At 45.0% G+C, this 17,234-nt stretch overlaps 1 protein-coding gene across 1 annotated transcript in view; it reads right to left on the bottom strand.

The window, feature by feature from the left end:
* Nucleotides 1-4,346: 4,346 nt before the first annotated feature.
* KALRN (kalirin RhoGEF kinase) overlaps nt 4,347-17,234 on the bottom strand; it is a 513,637-nt gene continuing 500,749 nt past the window's right edge. The window contains exons 54-60 of the mRNA XM_065638225.1: nt 15,688-15,809; nt 14,249-14,380; nt 12,337-12,501; nt 10,866-10,944; nt 9,397-9,597; nt 8,336-8,474; nt 4,347-6,082 (exon numbers count right to left, since the gene is read on the bottom strand). Coding sequence (XP_065494297.1) covers nt 5,537-6,082; nt 8,336-8,474; nt 9,397-9,597; nt 10,866-10,944; nt 12,337-12,501; nt 14,249-14,380; nt 15,688-15,809 — 1,384 coding nt within the window. The 3' untranslated portion in view covers nt 4,347-5,536. The remainder of the gene's footprint in view (nt 6,083-8,335; nt 8,475-9,396; nt 9,598-10,865; nt 10,945-12,336; nt 12,502-14,248; nt 14,381-15,687; nt 15,810-17,234) is intronic.

The following is a 17,234-nucleotide window of genomic DNA, read 5'->3' as shown; positions in this document are numbered from 1 at the left end:
GGAACCTCCTGCGTTCCAGTTTGTACCCATTACCCCTTGTCCTATCACTGGTTATCACCAAGAAGAGCCTGGCTCCATCCTCGTGACGCTCACCCTTTACATATTTATAGACATTAATGAGGTCACCCCTCAGTCTTCTCCAAACTAAAGAGCCCCAGCTCCCTCAGCCTTTCCTCATAAGGGAGGTGCTCCGCTCCCTTAATCCCAGAATGCAAACTGATTCCTGTATTTAAAAAGTTAAGCTAGAGGGAAGGGTAGCCAGAGAGCCAGGAATCCATATTTTAAGTAAATCTATAAGGGGAAGGGGGTTGTTAGAATTAGATGAATGAGACAGGTAAACTGAGGCAGGCGTCAGGTAGTCTGTAAACCCTGCAGTACCAACCAGGGGAGGGAAATTGCAGCCGGGATTTGGGGGGGTATAAGCAGGGGCTTTTTTGTTTAGGTAGAACACCCGATCTTGCAAAATCGTTATTAAAATATGCTTTGCTGAGAGGTTCTGCCTGGGCCTATTACATTTACAAGGTAATTGTTTCCTACACTAACATCCCTCCAAAAAAGATGAGCTCAGTAAAGTAATCAGCGAGCTCTGAGTCTTCCAGGCCCCAGAAAGATAGGCACACATGTGAAATAAGACTGACCCAGTCTTCTCTGAACAAATGTATTTAATCAAAAAAGCCCAGAAACGGAATCATTAGTATATTCTATTTATAGGAATGTAAGGACAGAAGATGTACAGTTTGAAGCTACATCCGTAGATGATCATATATACTGCAGTACAGTAATAACAACATGGGACAGCAAGTAGTCACCTCACAACAGTACACATGGATGATTAGACTTACAAAGGAAATATTTACAAACTTACCTTTACAAAACAACATTGTGTGCATACAAAATGAAATTCGCAATAAAACTGAAGACACATTTAAGGCAGACCAGCAATACACTGAAATAGTTAAGGCTGTGGAATTACTTTGCACCTTGAAAATGCTGAGCTGTTAACAATACTGTTTCTTTTTTCCTCCTTCAGTTGATTGTTGCAAAGATTGAAAAGCATCAATGTATTCTGTTTGCTCTCATCTCAGTGAGTAAGTCTGAGATTTTTTTTTTTCTTGCACTTCCTATTGCATTTGCCTTTCAAAAGTTATCAGCAAATTGACCTCAGTGGCAGAGCAAGGCTGAACAGTTTGGTAGAAAGAGAAGTAAAAGCACCAGCATCAGAAGTTGGACATGAGGGTGAAATATGGCTTGAGTAGAGAAGATGTTTTTTTCACTAGTTCCATAATAAAGACTACAGTTACAGTGAATATTCAGCATCCTGACGCTATGGTAACACTCACCACTATACAGATCCCAGAACGAGAATTCATCACTTGATGGCAGTGTGCAGTCAGCCTAGTAAAATGGGATTTTAATTTTGTTTCCTTGGGAAAGCACCATTTTCTGATGGGACGTAAAAGAATGAGCTGGAAAAAAAATCCAAGCCCTGTTTTAGAGGAGAATCTACCTCTGCAGTGAAAGGAACAGAAACACAAACCAGGTGGTTAGCCCCTGCATGCATTATCTGTTAGACCTTTGTATATACAGACCAGACTTTACATTTGTCTCTGAAGTTTATATTAACCTGGGTCACTTGATGCAGTCCCCTCATTGCAAGGGTATTAAAGTATGGTTATATATAGTCAGGTCATTATGTGCGGGTCTGTATTCAGCCTTTATTCATGGTATTCGTAACAAGGGCCTAACAGCATTGTCGGAAATGCTAATGAACTCCACTGAAGCCACAGAACTTGTACAGGTCAGTTGAGGGCACCGACTTTGTCTCGGCATTAACTGACTTTAAAGGTAAAATGCTTCTAAAGCAAAATGTTACTGAAAAAAAATAATTTTAAACAAAAAAGCAGTAAGACTAAGCAAGACTTTTTGGTACAAGTAGGAAGACGGCAATTTTATAAATTTTAAAGCCTGCATTGCTTTATATATTGAAGTCTAGAGCCCCAGACTGGCTGCGTGTCACCCCTGTAGTATCACACGTAGATGCCTGGAGGCGGTGGCTCTGTGTGTAGTGCTAGTCTGCACCCAGCTTGGGCTGCTTTGTTGCTATTATAGTATTTCTGTTGTTCTGAAGAAGTTTCTGCAGAAGCCAGAGGGTGCAGCTGCCATCACACCTTCCCTTGGCTGCCTTGGGAATACCCTGAGTGGTAAAGCTGCAGGTGGAAATCTTCCCCTCAGAGTCAGCTGCTCTCTGGGGAGATTTGCAAAGGCCTAACGGAGCTTGATGGGAAACCATGTTTCCCCATGTTTGTTACCGGCAATATTTCACGCACAAAAAATCCAGTAGTTGCAGAACACTGCAAAGGGGGATTGGCTCTGATGCTTCTTACTCAGTGGGCTTGCTCCAGGCTTCCTTACTGAGCTCCTGTAACCTCTTTACAACAAGAGTTACAGTTTACAACAGCTACAGGAGCTGTTGGATCTGCGGAGAGGCCACAGATTGGCTGGAAAAGACCTCGAGAGGGCAAGTCCAGAATACTTCCTCTGTATTTATCATACTGCAGCATTTCACGTCAACTTGGTATTATGCAGGCAAAAGAAATCTTTGAGATAAAATGCAAGAATGGTTCATAATCACAAACATATCTGGAAGTAGTTACAGGTTCCAGTTTTCCGGAATGGGCTGTAAGAAGAGCAGTGCCCAGGAAGAGGAGCTCTCTAACATGAATATGGGAAAAAGCAGAACCATAATGGAAAGCAACCCCATGACCTTCAAAAATCCTCAGAGTTCAGCACTACCAGCTCTCCTTTGAAGAGGAATCTCTTTTTTGAATCTGAGCACCAATACCTAAACGTGTCTCCTCTTTCAGCCTTTTGGGGTTTTTGTCTGTTATTTGATAGCAATTGGAGGCTTAAATATTCCCTTAAACAAACCAGCTTTCCCCCTCTGTGCTTCCGAAGTGTCTGCTGTCGCAGTTTGAGATGTGAATGCAGGAGGCAGGAAAATAAAATCATAAATAACTGCAGCTTTCATGTGAAACATGAGAAGTTGTTTGTATTAATGCCAAGCAGAAAGACTGTGGCTTAAACTGTACCCACAGGCGTAATAAAAGCTGTGGGTTTTATAAACCACACTTCCATAAACATTTTTTTAAGGGCAGCACGATCACAGCACAAAGAGCCAGCTTTGACAAATAGGAAGAAGTACAAACAGTCCTGTAGTGAGAAAGTACCTGAGGCCAGTGCTAACTAAAGATACCCCTTGATGACTGTTGTTGAAGGTGTTTCAGCTGCTAAGAAATGCCATGCTTTGCACTCTTGCTCAGGATGAGAGTCTGGTCTTTGTCTAAGAGGTGCTGCTGGATTGCTTAGAAAATCAGCTGCTGCACCACAGAGGGGAACTGAGATAGGTTCTAGCTGATCAGAAGGTTTAGCCTTTTGTGAACACTGTCTTGTTCAAGCCTTTCGACAACTTTCCCTTGTATTAGATGTCTCGCCATCGGCACATGGCCTCCTACACCACTTCTGCCTCTGCTCAGGTACCCAGACTCACTATTTTGACTGTGGCTTCCCAGCCTCGAGGTCTGTTCTTGCATCACATGCACACAGTGCTGAACGCTGTGGGGTTTTTCGGTTTTGTTTTTGTTTTTTTGCTATGCCTCCTTTCTTCTCCACTAGCAAAATACTGACCGCTCCAGCGTAGTGAGAGCAAGCACAAAGAGAAGCGCCAGGTCCCCTACTGGCATGCTGTGAAACTGAGCTTAGAGGTGGATCAAAAAAGGGCTGGCAGAGCTCTGAGAATTTAACAGTACTTGCAGAATATCTCCACCACCTGCTGGCAGAGACAGCTTTTGCTCCTGCAGATATATTGCAGGCTTACAGTGCAGTTACTCCGAGGGTGAATTAAATCTGACTCTTGCTCTGAATTAAATCTGACTCTGACAAGAGAGTCTCTGCTGAGCACACATGGTCAGATCAAGCCCTTTTCCTCAGGAAAACCTTTGGTAGTGACCAACATTTCTCATTGCAGGCACAGCAATGGCACTCAGCACCCAAAGTCCTTGCACACCAGGGGAAAAAAAGCTTGAGTTTTATGGTGCAGCAGGACAGAGAAGCCCCAGTTGGGGAAGTGTTTCCCCTCCCAGTCCCACCGCTAGAGAGGAGGATCTGGCCAGCCTACAAACTGCTGTTTTGTCACTGCAGGCTCCCTGCCTTGGTTGTACTTAAGGCTGGCTCTGTGACTGTAACATCAATGTGATGACGTTGCAACTTGGCTTGCAAGAGAGAAATTATTTAATTGTGAATATTTTTTATTTTATTACAAATTAGGCTTTGGACATAAAAATATCCTCGCAAATGCTTTGGTGATGAGGTGTTAACGGCAGCTGAGAGATATTTACAAGTTTGGAAATGAAACAAATGACATACTTTAAACACTGAAAATGATTTTTCAAGCTGAAAGCACAAAGGTGAACTCACCACTCCTACTGTACTTGGAAAGGCTTAGATGGACTTTGGGCCAAGCAATTCTGAAGCTAGAAATGGAACAAGATCCTTTATATATATATATTTATATATATGATACAATCTATGTATACTGAAAACCTGTGATAGAAAAAATTGTCTTCATCATCATCATGTAGTTTACAGATACTGCAAAAATTGGACACAGCCTTTTCTCAATGCACAGGTTTTGCAAAAGATTTATGTACAGTGTGTATAAAATACTTTTAAAAAACTCATCGTAGTCCCATTGTGCTTAGTCAGAACCAGCTCTATGCTCCAGTGAATTCATTGCCTTAATCGTAGCTCCGAAAGGTACCGCACGTTTACTTGACACAGCAGAAAGCCCAGGGATTAACGGGGGATTTTGGTCTGAGCACTACCACATGACGAGGGTCTACCTAAGCCAGACCACCATGGAGCCGATCCAGCAGGGACTGGGGCCTGGTCTTGCATGTCCTGCACAGGCAAAGTCCCCACTGAGATCACAGCAGACTGGGGCATACGGGGTGTGCAAAATTGGTGTGTTCGCCCGGAACAGGCTTGCAATGACTTCAGCCCAAACTGACTTGGGTCCAGTTCTGCAGTACACGCTAAGGTTAGCCTAGTCTCACACCCCCTACTACCCTACTCCAAGTCTATCATACATTTTGAAATCAGTTCAGCAAGATCAAGAGGATTTCTTATAAGGCTGCCTCACGAAGATTAAGGCAACTGCAATTTTGGCTCTTGTTTCCAGTTGGTGTTTGCTTCCTGCAGTCTATTTTTGGTGGTGGATGCAGCAGAAGAACATGTCCCAAGAGGAGCCAGCCAAGGGGATGCAGCAGGTACCTGCTGCTGTTCACCCCACTTTGCTTTCATCCCGAGGAACTGAGCAGGTGCTGCCACCTCCACAATGACTTGTACCCTGCGGTGAGGGAAGCCACGTGAAATGCAAATGCTGGAGATGGGACTATGTACAGACAGATCTACCATGTGCCTCCTCGCTCCCCGCGCCCTGCCCCAGGACCGGCAGTGTGGGACCCCAGGGACGGAGGCGTTATGTGCCAGGGGTCAGCCTGCTCATCAGGAAACTCTTGATGCTGGGGACGGGGTGCACGTCATACTGGTGCCTGCGGCGCTCGATGAAGGAAGCCAAGCGCGAGGTATCCAGTGGGATCTTGGAATAGCTGCCGTTGTGCGGCTGCAGCCACGGATGCTGTAAACAAGTGGCTGCTGTTGGCCTTCTCCTGAAGTCTTCCTGGAGGATAACGTTGATGAAATCCCTGGCGGCATGGCTCACATCGGAGAAGTACTCGGGGGGGAAGCTGAAATCTACTCTGCACACGTTGATGCAGGTCTCCTCTCTGCTTTCATCCAGGAATGGAGAGACACCGCTTAACATGACGTAGGTGAGGACACCAATGCTCCAGATATCCGTGCTCAGGGAGACGGGAAGGCCTTGGATCACTTCAGGAGCTGCAAACTCTGGGTTTCCGAGGAGGTGGTGGATGTGGTAATGACCTGTGATCTGAATTGCATCTTCCAAATCGATGATCTTCACACGAGGCACTGGGATCCTTAAATCAATGAGCAGATTTTCTGGCTGTTGAAAAGAAAATAATAAAAACTTAATTATATTTTTGTGTAGATTTCATTCTAGATAAGCATCTATCCAAACATTTAGCTTTGCCAATCCAAACTCACGTTTAATCAGATGTAGGAGGTACAGATCAGGAGAGTGAGTGACAAGGAACCAGCTCAGCTGATCTTTACACTGCTGTAAATTCAGATCAATGCTGAAATTGCAATGACAACATCCTCATTTTGCACTACGGCAACACTGAGATTCTGTACATTGCTCCAAGTACTCCCAGTTTATTTCTCTGAACTAACCTCTACAGATTAAGACCACTTACAGATTTTTAAATTTTGAGGCAAGACTTGTGTATCTGATCAGTTTATTTAGATTCCATTTGTTTACATGACTAAATGGCTACATAAACATGCATAACTTGTCGCAGAAATATTCTTCATGAAGTAAACGTTCAATTTTGCTCCCGCTACCACATATGCTGGGAGGGACACTGGTGTGTGCCATTACGGTTGCTGTCAGTTGACATGGATGGAGCTGCTGGTGTTCCCTTATAAACACCAGGACACAATCATGCCTTCTAAGCCAGAATGCAATTCTATTTCATGCCGGTTGGTTTTCCCTCTGTTTTACCAACTCTCTCAGTATTTAAGTCCTCTCTCTCAGTGGTCGATGCTGAGCATTGCCTATATGCTCTGCTCTGGGGACTCAGAATGGATTTTCCTTTCCTTACTGGCTCTGAGGTAATTTCTGAATTTACTTCTTGCACCACCTCTAGACTCATTTTTCTGTCCTATAGCCCCTCATCCTCATGCATATTTTACTGCTGCCTCATGGCTATATATATAAAGCAAAGTTCACTGCACTGCTGTTTAAATCTCTTCACTTGCTCTTCTCTTGTGCAGTCTGCACATTCTTGAGCAGGATCTTGGGACACGACAGCCCATGGCAAGGTCTGTTGTCACTACTAATGCACCTCCCGCTTCCCACTTAGCAACAGAAGGTGCTTTATTTACCATCCCTCATTCAGGAGAACTGTAAATAGGTCACAGAAAATTGGCTTCCCACCTTGTTTCTGATAAGTATCTTATGATCAAATAAAGAATTCAGTGCAGTTTCTTACCTCCCAGTGATACCTACTTTTTGACAGGTCCTATAAATACAGTGGAAAATACAAACAATTTTACTGAAAGAAAACAGCATAATTTAGTCTTTTGGGACTAATATTCACATAAGGTACTGTACAAAAGGAATATTTTTTTTTTAATGTAGTAGTAATAAGCAGCAGAAGAATTAAAGAATCACGTCATCTGACATGCCTGGGGGTTGGGAAGTTGAGAAGAGACCTCCTTGGAGCTGGATTGTTCACTATACAAGAAGGTTAAATTCATCTCTCATTCTCCATTTTTAATTGGCATTTAAGTCTGAAAAAAATTATAGATTATCTGATACCCCTGGCAACTTGAATCAATGTTGCAGATCACAAAATTCAAAACACTTGATCATAACTTCAATTGCCAATTCTCTCTCGACCAGGATAGCTGGGATGTTGGTGAGGACAGCAGTACAATGCCAAATCCGGGACAGTGCGGTGCCTCCTGCCATGTGCACTAACAAAAGGAAGTACGAGCTGTGCTGACCTAGTTGAGTGTGACATTACACACCGCCTGAATTTCTTATCCACAGTGCAGCTTGTTCTTCCTCTGAGCCTCTCCCTGCGTGTATTTCCCACCCAGTTCCCTGCTCAGGCTCTGCAGCACAGTGCTGCTCTCCTTTGGCCCTGCCAGCCCTCCCCAGCACCCTCCTCTCCCCTGTTTTGGGTTCTCCAGCGCAGTGCTGTGGGTGTGAGGGAGACACGTTGTCTTCCCGACCTGCCCTGAGCTGCTTGGGCACAAACCAGCTCAGGGAGCTTGGTAGCTACATTGGTACAGGTGTGAGCCCAAACCATTCCCGTGGATTTATCTCATAATTCCCCTTCAGTCAGGTGCTAGTGACATCTCATTCTTGTCTCAGACATCCTCCTTTTCCTTCATTAAATCCAGAAAGCCCTTGAGAACAAGCCCGTCATGAAGGAAATAGGTGCATCTTTTGTCTGATCTTGCGCTGCAGGTCAGAAAATCCTTTCTCTGGTCAATAGGTCTGAATGATAGTGCTTGTCCATTTAGTGATCATTGCTTTGGGGTACAGACTGCACCTCCTCCCTCTCTGTGCAGCTGGGAACTCTCTGTACGAGAGAACTGAATAACAGCATCGTTCTCTTCTCACCTTTATGTCTAAGTGAGCCACTCTGCAATTGTGTAGATACTGCAAGGCTTCCATTGTGTCTCTTATATAGAAAGCAACTTTTTCTTCCATAAGTTCATCATGGTTCATTAGGTAATCTAAGAGACGACCGTCATCCATCCTACAAACAAATCAAACTCTGCACATGAAAGATCACATGGTATCTCTAGGAACAGTTAATATTTGAAAACAAATCTGCAATGGAAACTTCATGACCTAAAAATAGAGGAAACTAAAATGCAAGGTCTGATTAGTATTTAAGTGATATCTCAAGCTACTGCAGGCCGTGGAAGTGGTAGAATGATTAACCTCAATTTTTATATTCAGCCCTTGAAAAATTTAGCAACAGTCTCAAAGTAAACTCATTTAAGGATGGATTCAAGAGATGAAGGTGATTCCTTTGAAAACAGATCCTCTTAATTATTTGGATTCATCTATTTATTTATAGAGCTGGTTGCATAATGCAGAAAAGAAATCGGTGACATTTTCAGCTCGTAATATATTTTGTGGGAAAAGTAACCCAAGAAAAGTTTTCCACCTAGTTTTATTTATCTGTATAAATAAACAAGCAAATAGCCCAAATATACTTTGTTGGATATACTGTAACAAAGAAGCATTTTGAATCTTGGTTGTTATTTCTCCTTATAGGGACGAGCATAGTTGCTATACAGCTTTTTTCACCAGGAAGTATTAGAATAATGTAGGGTTCAATCCAGCTGAAACACATTTACTCAAATGTAAAAATTGGACAAAACTGCTCAAATAAATCTCACGCTGTTCAATGGGACAAACTAACTGCTGATACAATTACCTGACCTTCACCAGAGCAGAAAGCAGTTTTATTTGTCCCTCTGAATCTTATTTACTGTAAAGAAAAGGCAGTAGAAGCTCTGCAGAAAATAGCTATTGCATTTGACATCACAATCCATAAAAAACAGATGAGAAAATCCTTGCCCCACTTAAATCAGGGTGAATTTTGTCCTTGGATTTAATAGGGCTGTGATTCCTACCCAGACACTTGAACGCAAGCTCTGCATACTTACAGTTCCAAAACTAGGATGTAAGAAGTAGGAGACTCGTAGGTATCGTGGATAGTGATGTACTGAGGATGCTGTAAGTGCTGTAACAAAGCTGCTTCATGTGCTGCCTGCTCTTTCTTTTTCATTTTTTTACTAATGAATTTTACAGCAACATCTTTCCGAGTGGCTTTGTGAATGCATTTCTTTACTATGGAGAATCGTCCCCTGAAAAAAACAAAAAACAAAACCCAACCACCGAATAATGAAGCAGCCTCATGAATAAATTATGCTTGGTTTTCAGTGCAATAACGGACTGATTTTCAAAGTGTTATTTGATTCGGTGCATTAATATTTCATAAAGAATCAGACTTAACTAGTTGTTCGTAACCTTTTCCAACAAAGAGCCTCCGTCTCTTACCCTGGGTGTAGAGATTCTTTGGGGATTAGCAAACACTGAGAGCAAACAGTGTCGCTGCTTTGTGCAGCCATACTGATGTCCTCTAACAATCTCCCCTGGGTTCAATTTGCTGCCACTTTCGCAGGTTCTGTCTTGTCTCCTTTTTTTTTTCTTTCTTTTTTTTTTTTTTTTTTGGTTGTTTTTGTTGTTTTGGTTTGTTTTTCTGTTTTTAAGCTGTAGGTCTCCTTTCTCCAGTTGCTTCAATAAAGAGCCCAAACTTTCTCAGACAACTGAAAGTAAAGTCTTGTTAAATAATCACTAAGCAATCATTTGTCTCACTGTTTCAGGCACACAGTAATAAATTAAGAAAACAGCTCATGTGAAAACATTTAGGAAACTTACACAGGCTAGTGCCTAGTACCATTCCTAAAAAAAACTACCCAGTGAAACCATGTGCTGAACTCTTCTTAACACATCACTCGTCTTTCTGCAGAACCAGATAGAATCCTGTCCTTTCAGCCCCAGAGTTACTCGCCTCTGATCTCTGAGATGAAGAACTGACTGCATTAACCTGCGTTGTTTGCATGCTCCTTATCTGTTGTCTGCGCAGAGCACCGAGGGCTGACAATACCCGTGGTTCCGATTTGGACTCCTGTTCAACTGACCGTCCTAATCAGCAAAGTGCTTTGGCATGTGATTTAAGTCACATGCCCAAGTACTTTGACAAACTCAGTCTTTGAGGTTAAGCTTATCCAGAACCAGCAAACTGTCTTGACTTCAAAAGCTCACATCAAATCAGAGATGTCAGAGGAGATAGCAGCGAGAGCTAGCAGTGGCTGTCAGGGATTTGGCTGCTTAATTACTCACAAGTTTGCCAGGCTGCAATCCTCAAATGACAACTGATCTTGAAAAACAGGACTTAGTCCGTATTTTACCCAGTCTGTATTTTAGTCAGTACTTAATGTGCAATACTCTTCGAAAGGAGCAGAAGTTTTCAAGTTAATTACAGAAAGCAACGTAATCTTTCTTCCATGGAAAAAAACTTCAAGCCATTGTTTTGGTGTTTCATTGCAGTGATAAGCATGGTGAATCGTACCTCCCAATCTCATGCAGCTCCGCGTAAGCGAGGTCAAAGTTTTCCTTCCACGAAATAGTGGCACCGTCGGCAGCAGAGTCTTTGGGAGAAGAAAGCACGTTCAAGAAAGCATAAAGTTAACGACCATTTCCTGTAGACTATAAACTGCGTATCATAAAATTATATGAGACTATATTTCTTAAAACAGCAAACAACCCCAGGAATCCAGTTTCATACTGCTCAGGCACGTCTCCAATGTGTTGCACCACTAAAAGACAGAGCTCCCCAGGGGAAGGTATGGATAAGGTGGATTCAAATCTCTCCTTGCAATTTTGGGCTGAAAAGGGCCACACAGACAGCCTAAGGGCATGTCTGTGTGTAACTGGGAGATAGAGCTACATTGTGTGAGCTCTCGTTTCATCCAGCACAGACTATCCAAGCCAGTCACAGATCTGGTTACTGACTGGAGCTACTGAAGCGTGGGGCAATGTGGGCTCTGCTCACAGGACACTCATGAGTGAGCTTTATCCCAAATTCCTGCAGCCCTGTGCGCTGGGAGCTGCCTCCATCACAGCCTTCCTATGTCGACTGCATTGCTCATAGAATCCTTTTGGTTGGAAGAGACCCTCAAGATCATGGAGTCCAACTATTAATCTAACTCTGACACTAAACCGTGTCCCTAAGGACCTCATCTACACATCTTTTAAACACCTCCAGGGATGGTGACTCCACCGCTTCCCTGGGCAGCCTGTTCCAATGCCTGACAACCCTTTCTGTGAAGAAATTTTTCGTAATATCCAATCTAAACCTCCCTTGGCACAACTTGAGGCCATTTCCTCTCGTCCTTTCACTTGCTACTTGGGAGAAGAGACCAACCCCCTCCATGCTCCAACCTCCTTTCAGGCAGTTGCAGACAGCGATCAGGTCTCTCCTCAGCCTCCTGTTCTCCAGGCTGAACAGCCCCAGTTCCCTCAGCCGCTCCCCATCACACTTGTGCCCCAGGCCCCTCACCAGCTCCGTTGCCCTTCTCTGCACTCTCCCCAGCACCTCAATGTCTTTCCTGTAGCGAGGGGCACTCAGGCGGGCACATTTTGCACCCTGACTCGCAGGCCCCAGCTGCGCTGCCCAGCAGCAGCCCCTGGTGCTGCCGGCATGGTGGAAAGGCAGGGAGGACACCGGGCAGGGTGTGGAGCCTGTTGCCCAGAGATGAAGACAAGAAATGGTCTTTGGATAGAAAGCAGAGATCTGGTAGCAAACCGCAATAGCTTCTGTGACAGAGCGAGGCTGTGAGCCCCGCTGTAGGAGCAGACATGAAAAGCCTTTCTAGTAGCAGGAGCTGGCTCTGAGCATCTCCCAGGCTTTCTCTTGTATTCCTGCCAGCTCCGGGATCAATGTTTTTATCAGGAGCCATCAAAGCACAAATCTATCTCACCATACAGACTGCATAAGTGGACACCTGTGCACACCAGCCCCCCTCGCCTGCCCCACTCACCATACTCCGGGAGCCTCACAAATTCAGAGGGGTCACTGGGCAAGCTGATCCCCCAGGGGTTGCTGGCGCTCACACGAAACTGATATTGGCAGCCTGGGGTCAGGTCCTCAATGACGAGGTACGTGTCCAAAGTGGAGGCCACTGACTGCTGCCAGACCTGCGAGCCTGTGATTTACGGAGGGAGAGAAGAAGAGCTGAAGGGAACAGTCTCAAAACGTGAACTCAGAGCAGAGGCCAACTCTGCCCAACTCATGCAGTACCTTGGGAGGTTAAAATCCACAGGGTTTTTAAAAGGCAACGTTATGGCAGACTGATGTATTTCTGCTAAACCAGAACCAGACCACAGGAAGTTATTTTGTGCTGCAGCCACCTTCCAGTCTGGTTAAATGAGAAAAGAAAGAAATGCCCCTGACTTGACCGATAGCGATGGAAAAACTGCAGCCCAGGGACAAGCTGATCTCTCAGGTAGTCTAGCCGTGCCTGAGTACTACAAGGGATGTCTCAGGGCAGCATGATAAGACAGGAACAGAGAGTGAATTTGATGACAGCTCTGCTGTGAGAGAAGTGGTAGCAGAAATACTGCAAAAAGAAATATGGACAAGGGAGTCCCAGGTGAAGCTGGGACAGGAAATCAGTGCAAAGAACTTTTGCGGATGAAGTCTTTCAAAAGACATGGTGGCTCCATTGAAAAGCAGAGCTACAGGAGGACAACCAGCTTTCTGAGGCTTGGTATGGGCTTTTGCAGATGAGCAGGATTGCAGCAAAGAAATGCCTGACTCTGTCATGTGTTTCTGCTTATAACAGAAACAAACCCAACCATTGCCTAACCTGTGGCATCCAAAGGTGCAATACTTTATTCATCTGCACAGAACAGAAAAGGACCCCTGGGACACTGAGCCCTGTCACAGCCTATGATTTCTTTCAAGAATATATAAAATTGTATCTTATTTTAGTAAGTTCAGGGCTTTGTACCTTTACATTATTTACCATGATCCATATATTTTATGGGCACTGTGGGGAAATTCTGATTGCCAGGTCTCACAAGGTCAAGGTTGATTTTACAGGGAAGAGTCAGTGATTCTTCTGGGGTGGGAGGAATACTGAAGACTGAAAATACTGCTGCTTTTTTGCAGTTTGTTTTGGTGGCTGTTGTTAATAGAAGAGCTTTTATTCTTCCATAAAAATGCCAGTCACACTGATGGCACAGTGAGGGTCAAGGCAGAGTATTTGCTAAGAGAAGGTATTAATATGATGGAATGATTATGTTTGCACATTTACTAACATGAGGTAGGATTTTTTGAAGAGTGAAGGGGAAAAAAGAGAGGTGACATACCTAAGGCAAAGTTTAGTGCCCAGGGACCCTCACACCTTTGCAGGAAGAACACAAAAAGGGATGTGAATCATTTCAAATGCCCTTTTCAAGGGCATATGCCTGTGCATATTGGGAAAACAGTTCATTTAATATCTAGTTAATTATTCAGAGGAAAAAGGTGGTTGGATTTAAGAACAAATGGATTTCAGAGCTGAGTTTGAAAAGAATGCAGGGAACTGCAGCTCTACCCAGATAAAAAAAAATAATGAGGCTGCTTTGTTTTTGTATTCCCAGGAAACATCCACCAGAATGGATGGATACCGTGGTGGTAGAATGCAAATGATGAAAGGATGCCTTAGTGATGGATATGTTCTAGCTTAGCACACTTTACTTGCTCTAAGTCAAAGAAACAGAAAGGTCTGTAATATATGAGAAGTTGGACTGGATTATAGAGGGGCATCATTTGACCTTACACGTTGGCATCTGTGAGCAACAGCTAGTGGCACCGTGGTGGTGGCAAGGGTGATTTTAGTTGTGCCATGGAGGTGACTTACTTCGTTCTCATTCTGCCAGGCAGCGAGCACAGCTCAAACCACTTACCTTCTTCTCTGTACTCCACGGTGTAGCCTGAAATGGTGCAATTGCCTGTACTGGACGGGGGTAGCCAGCGTAGGATCACAGAGGTGCAGCTTCTCTCCTGAGCAATGGGGCGATTTGGGGCAGCTGGGACACCTTGGGAAGAGAAAACACGCAGCAAGTCCAGCATCACGTCAACAAGTGCTAGTGCTTCATTCTGAAGATCGGGTCTCAGGTACAGCAGGTCACTACATGGCAGCTAGGCCTTGCAGAAACAGCACTGGTTTTCACTGGGTTACCAGCACAACCAGAGGAAAGGCAGTGTCACGGTCCCATTCACCTACTGCCGTGGGTCTGAGACCTCCGTACTAGCAGCTAAGAGAGAACCATGCTGCTTGCAAGCCCTGCTGCCTTGACATGGTATCATGGTACTACAGCACAGGGGGAGTTTCTTCTTGCTTGCAGCTGGTGATCAACTGTACTGCGATGCCCCAGGGAGCTCCCTTTGAGACTGGCTGGGAGAATTGCCCTTTGGGTGCAGAAGATCTGTCTGAGCTCAGCTGCTGCCAAGGCAGAGCCTCTTCACCTACCACCTTCTGCTGCTAATTTTTGCTCCAGCTCAAGACCCGATGCAAAGCCCATGGAACTGAGGAAAACAAATATTCCCATCGACTTCACCAAGCAGCGAGTGAGGTTTGGGAGGTGGGGAGGCAGTTACCTTTGAAGTGTCCAAAAATGACACAAATAAGGCATTCAAAGTGCTTCTGTGTGTATGGTGCTTGATATGTTTGGCAGCAGATTGACAAATGACCAGTAATTCTTCTGTGTTTTGCTCAGGGCTCCCTTCAGCACAGGAGTAGTTAGTGCAGCCACTAACTTGCTTGGCTAAATTGGGGAAGTGATATCTCTAGGGCAGTTTGTGAGACCAAACAAATTGGCTTCTAAACGCTTGTGACACTCCTGCATCTGTAAGTCACCAGTCAGACATTTGTCTCTGTGCCATCTCCCTCAACACAGCAAGCACCTCTCATCTCTCATGCTCATCCCCACGAGCAGCCAGGACGTCATCCCCCCCAGGGGCTCTGCAGCCTGAGGGAGCTCAGCTTCCCCCAGCCGACCTTCCCGAGCCCCTGGGAAGCAGCGCTGCCAGCAGGATGCAGGAGCTGAGCCCGTGCCAAAGCATTTTCATTTCCCAGATGTGATGCTTATGATCAGACGACTTAATCAAGTGCAAAGAGTCTGCGATGCCTTCAGCCATCAGTGGGAGTCTTGGCTGAGGAACAGTTGTATGATTTTAATGTCTCGATTCACCTGGCACAGCTCCATGTCTGCCTGCCTTTGCACCGGCTATTCCTGTGTGCTCCCCGCCCCCACCAAGAGAAAAACCCTCAGTGTGGCTATTCCTGTGTGCTCCCCGCCCCCACCAAGAGAAAAACCCTCAGTGTTGAGGTCAGATGCGCTACCTTGAACTTTGACAGTCGCAGAGGTTGAGGCAGTTCCATGTTCATTGGTTGCCACACAGGTGTAAATGCCGCTGTCCTGAGGCATCAGGTTGCAGATCTTCAAGGTGAGCTCCCCAGAGTCACTGCGGATGCAGGAAGCCCAGAGTATAAAACGCTGCTTCACTTGCTAATGCTTTTTACACCAGTTCCTGCCCTGCCTCGTTACAAACACACCTGCACACAAATCCTGTTAACTCGTTTGAAGGAACATCCCTCCAGCAATCTGGTACCCAAGCGCAACCCCTCCATATATCAGGATTAGGCAATTAATGAAACCTTTGAGCAAAATGGTCCAAATTGCCTGCCAGGCAAATCTGCTTGTATGCTGTGGCCTCGGAGGAGATGGGGAAGGATCACTTGAGCAGCAAGCAAAGTCCAGGAGCTGAACATTTGCTGTGCCTGTCCAGAGCTGGATGCTTAGACCCCTGTATCTGGAAAGACACCCCCAGGCACATCTTTCCTGTCTGGGAAGATGCTGAACTGCTGGACCTTTGCAGTTAAGCCCAACACTGGGTGGGCAAAATGGGCTTCCCATAGATGCAGAAGGCAGTCACATAGCACAGGGTGCCTGACATTTCTGGGAAGCTTCAGACCCCGGGAACACGTGCTGTTGATCTAATGAGGCTGCCAGGCCCGTGGTCAGAAGGCTGCACATCTCACAAGAGCTAGGGATAAAGAACGCCAGCGCCGACTTCATGAGAGACGCTCAATCTTTGGGCAATCTGAGTAAATAAACAGCTCTGCAGAGTCTAGTGAATTTATAGCAGGTCTGTACACAGTCACTTCAGTTTGCACATTGCAGTCTTCACTGTGCAATTTAAAGGAGTTGGCCTGAATTAAAGGATTTTGCTTGTGTAACTGCTTTAGCTGTATTGGAGACCCAGCAAAAAGCCAACAATAAATTCTCTTGATGGTAAAACTAGACTAGTTCTTGAATGCGTAAGCTATTGGAAACTGCAGAAGGACATGGTTGCTGGTATAACTGCCTGCACACTGTGGCTTTTGCTGATCTGAATATGCTCATTTAAAACAAGACGTAAATATCCCCTTCCCCCACAATCCGGACACTCATGCCAGGAAGATTTGTAAGACAGCCGCTGATCTGCTGGGCCCCTCCTTGGCAGGCAGTGTCTTCACTGAAAAATAAATACGAATAACAAGACAATACAAGTGCTGATAGTGCGCAGGGAGCCAATGCACAGGCGGAAGACTGTGATGGAAAACAGAACTCTGTATGGAAATACAGAGTTCCCCCAGCCCAACCCCAGCCAGAGCCAGAAGATAATGCACTAGCGATCAACTGAGTAATGGCTAAAGAGATAATTTTGGGTGCTCTGGGGCAGCTGCACAAGCCAATGGTCTCTGAAGGAAGCTCTTGGTCAGCTGTAATTTTTTTTATTGAACATGTAAAATCCCTTCTCTCCTAGTGTTCATTTTTCACTTTGAGTGACTTTGTACTCCCTGGATCCATGTCAGGCTGCACCAGAAGTGCTGAAAAGTTTGTATGA

The sequence above is a fragment of the Caloenas nicobarica genome, chromosome 6, assembly GCF_036013445.1.
Source record: "Caloenas nicobarica isolate bCalNic1 chromosome 6, bCalNic1.hap1, whole genome shotgun sequence".
NCBI lineage: Eukaryota > Metazoa > Chordata > Aves > Columbiformes > Columbidae > Caloenas > Caloenas nicobarica.
This window is presented reverse-complemented; position numbering and strand designations above follow the sequence as displayed.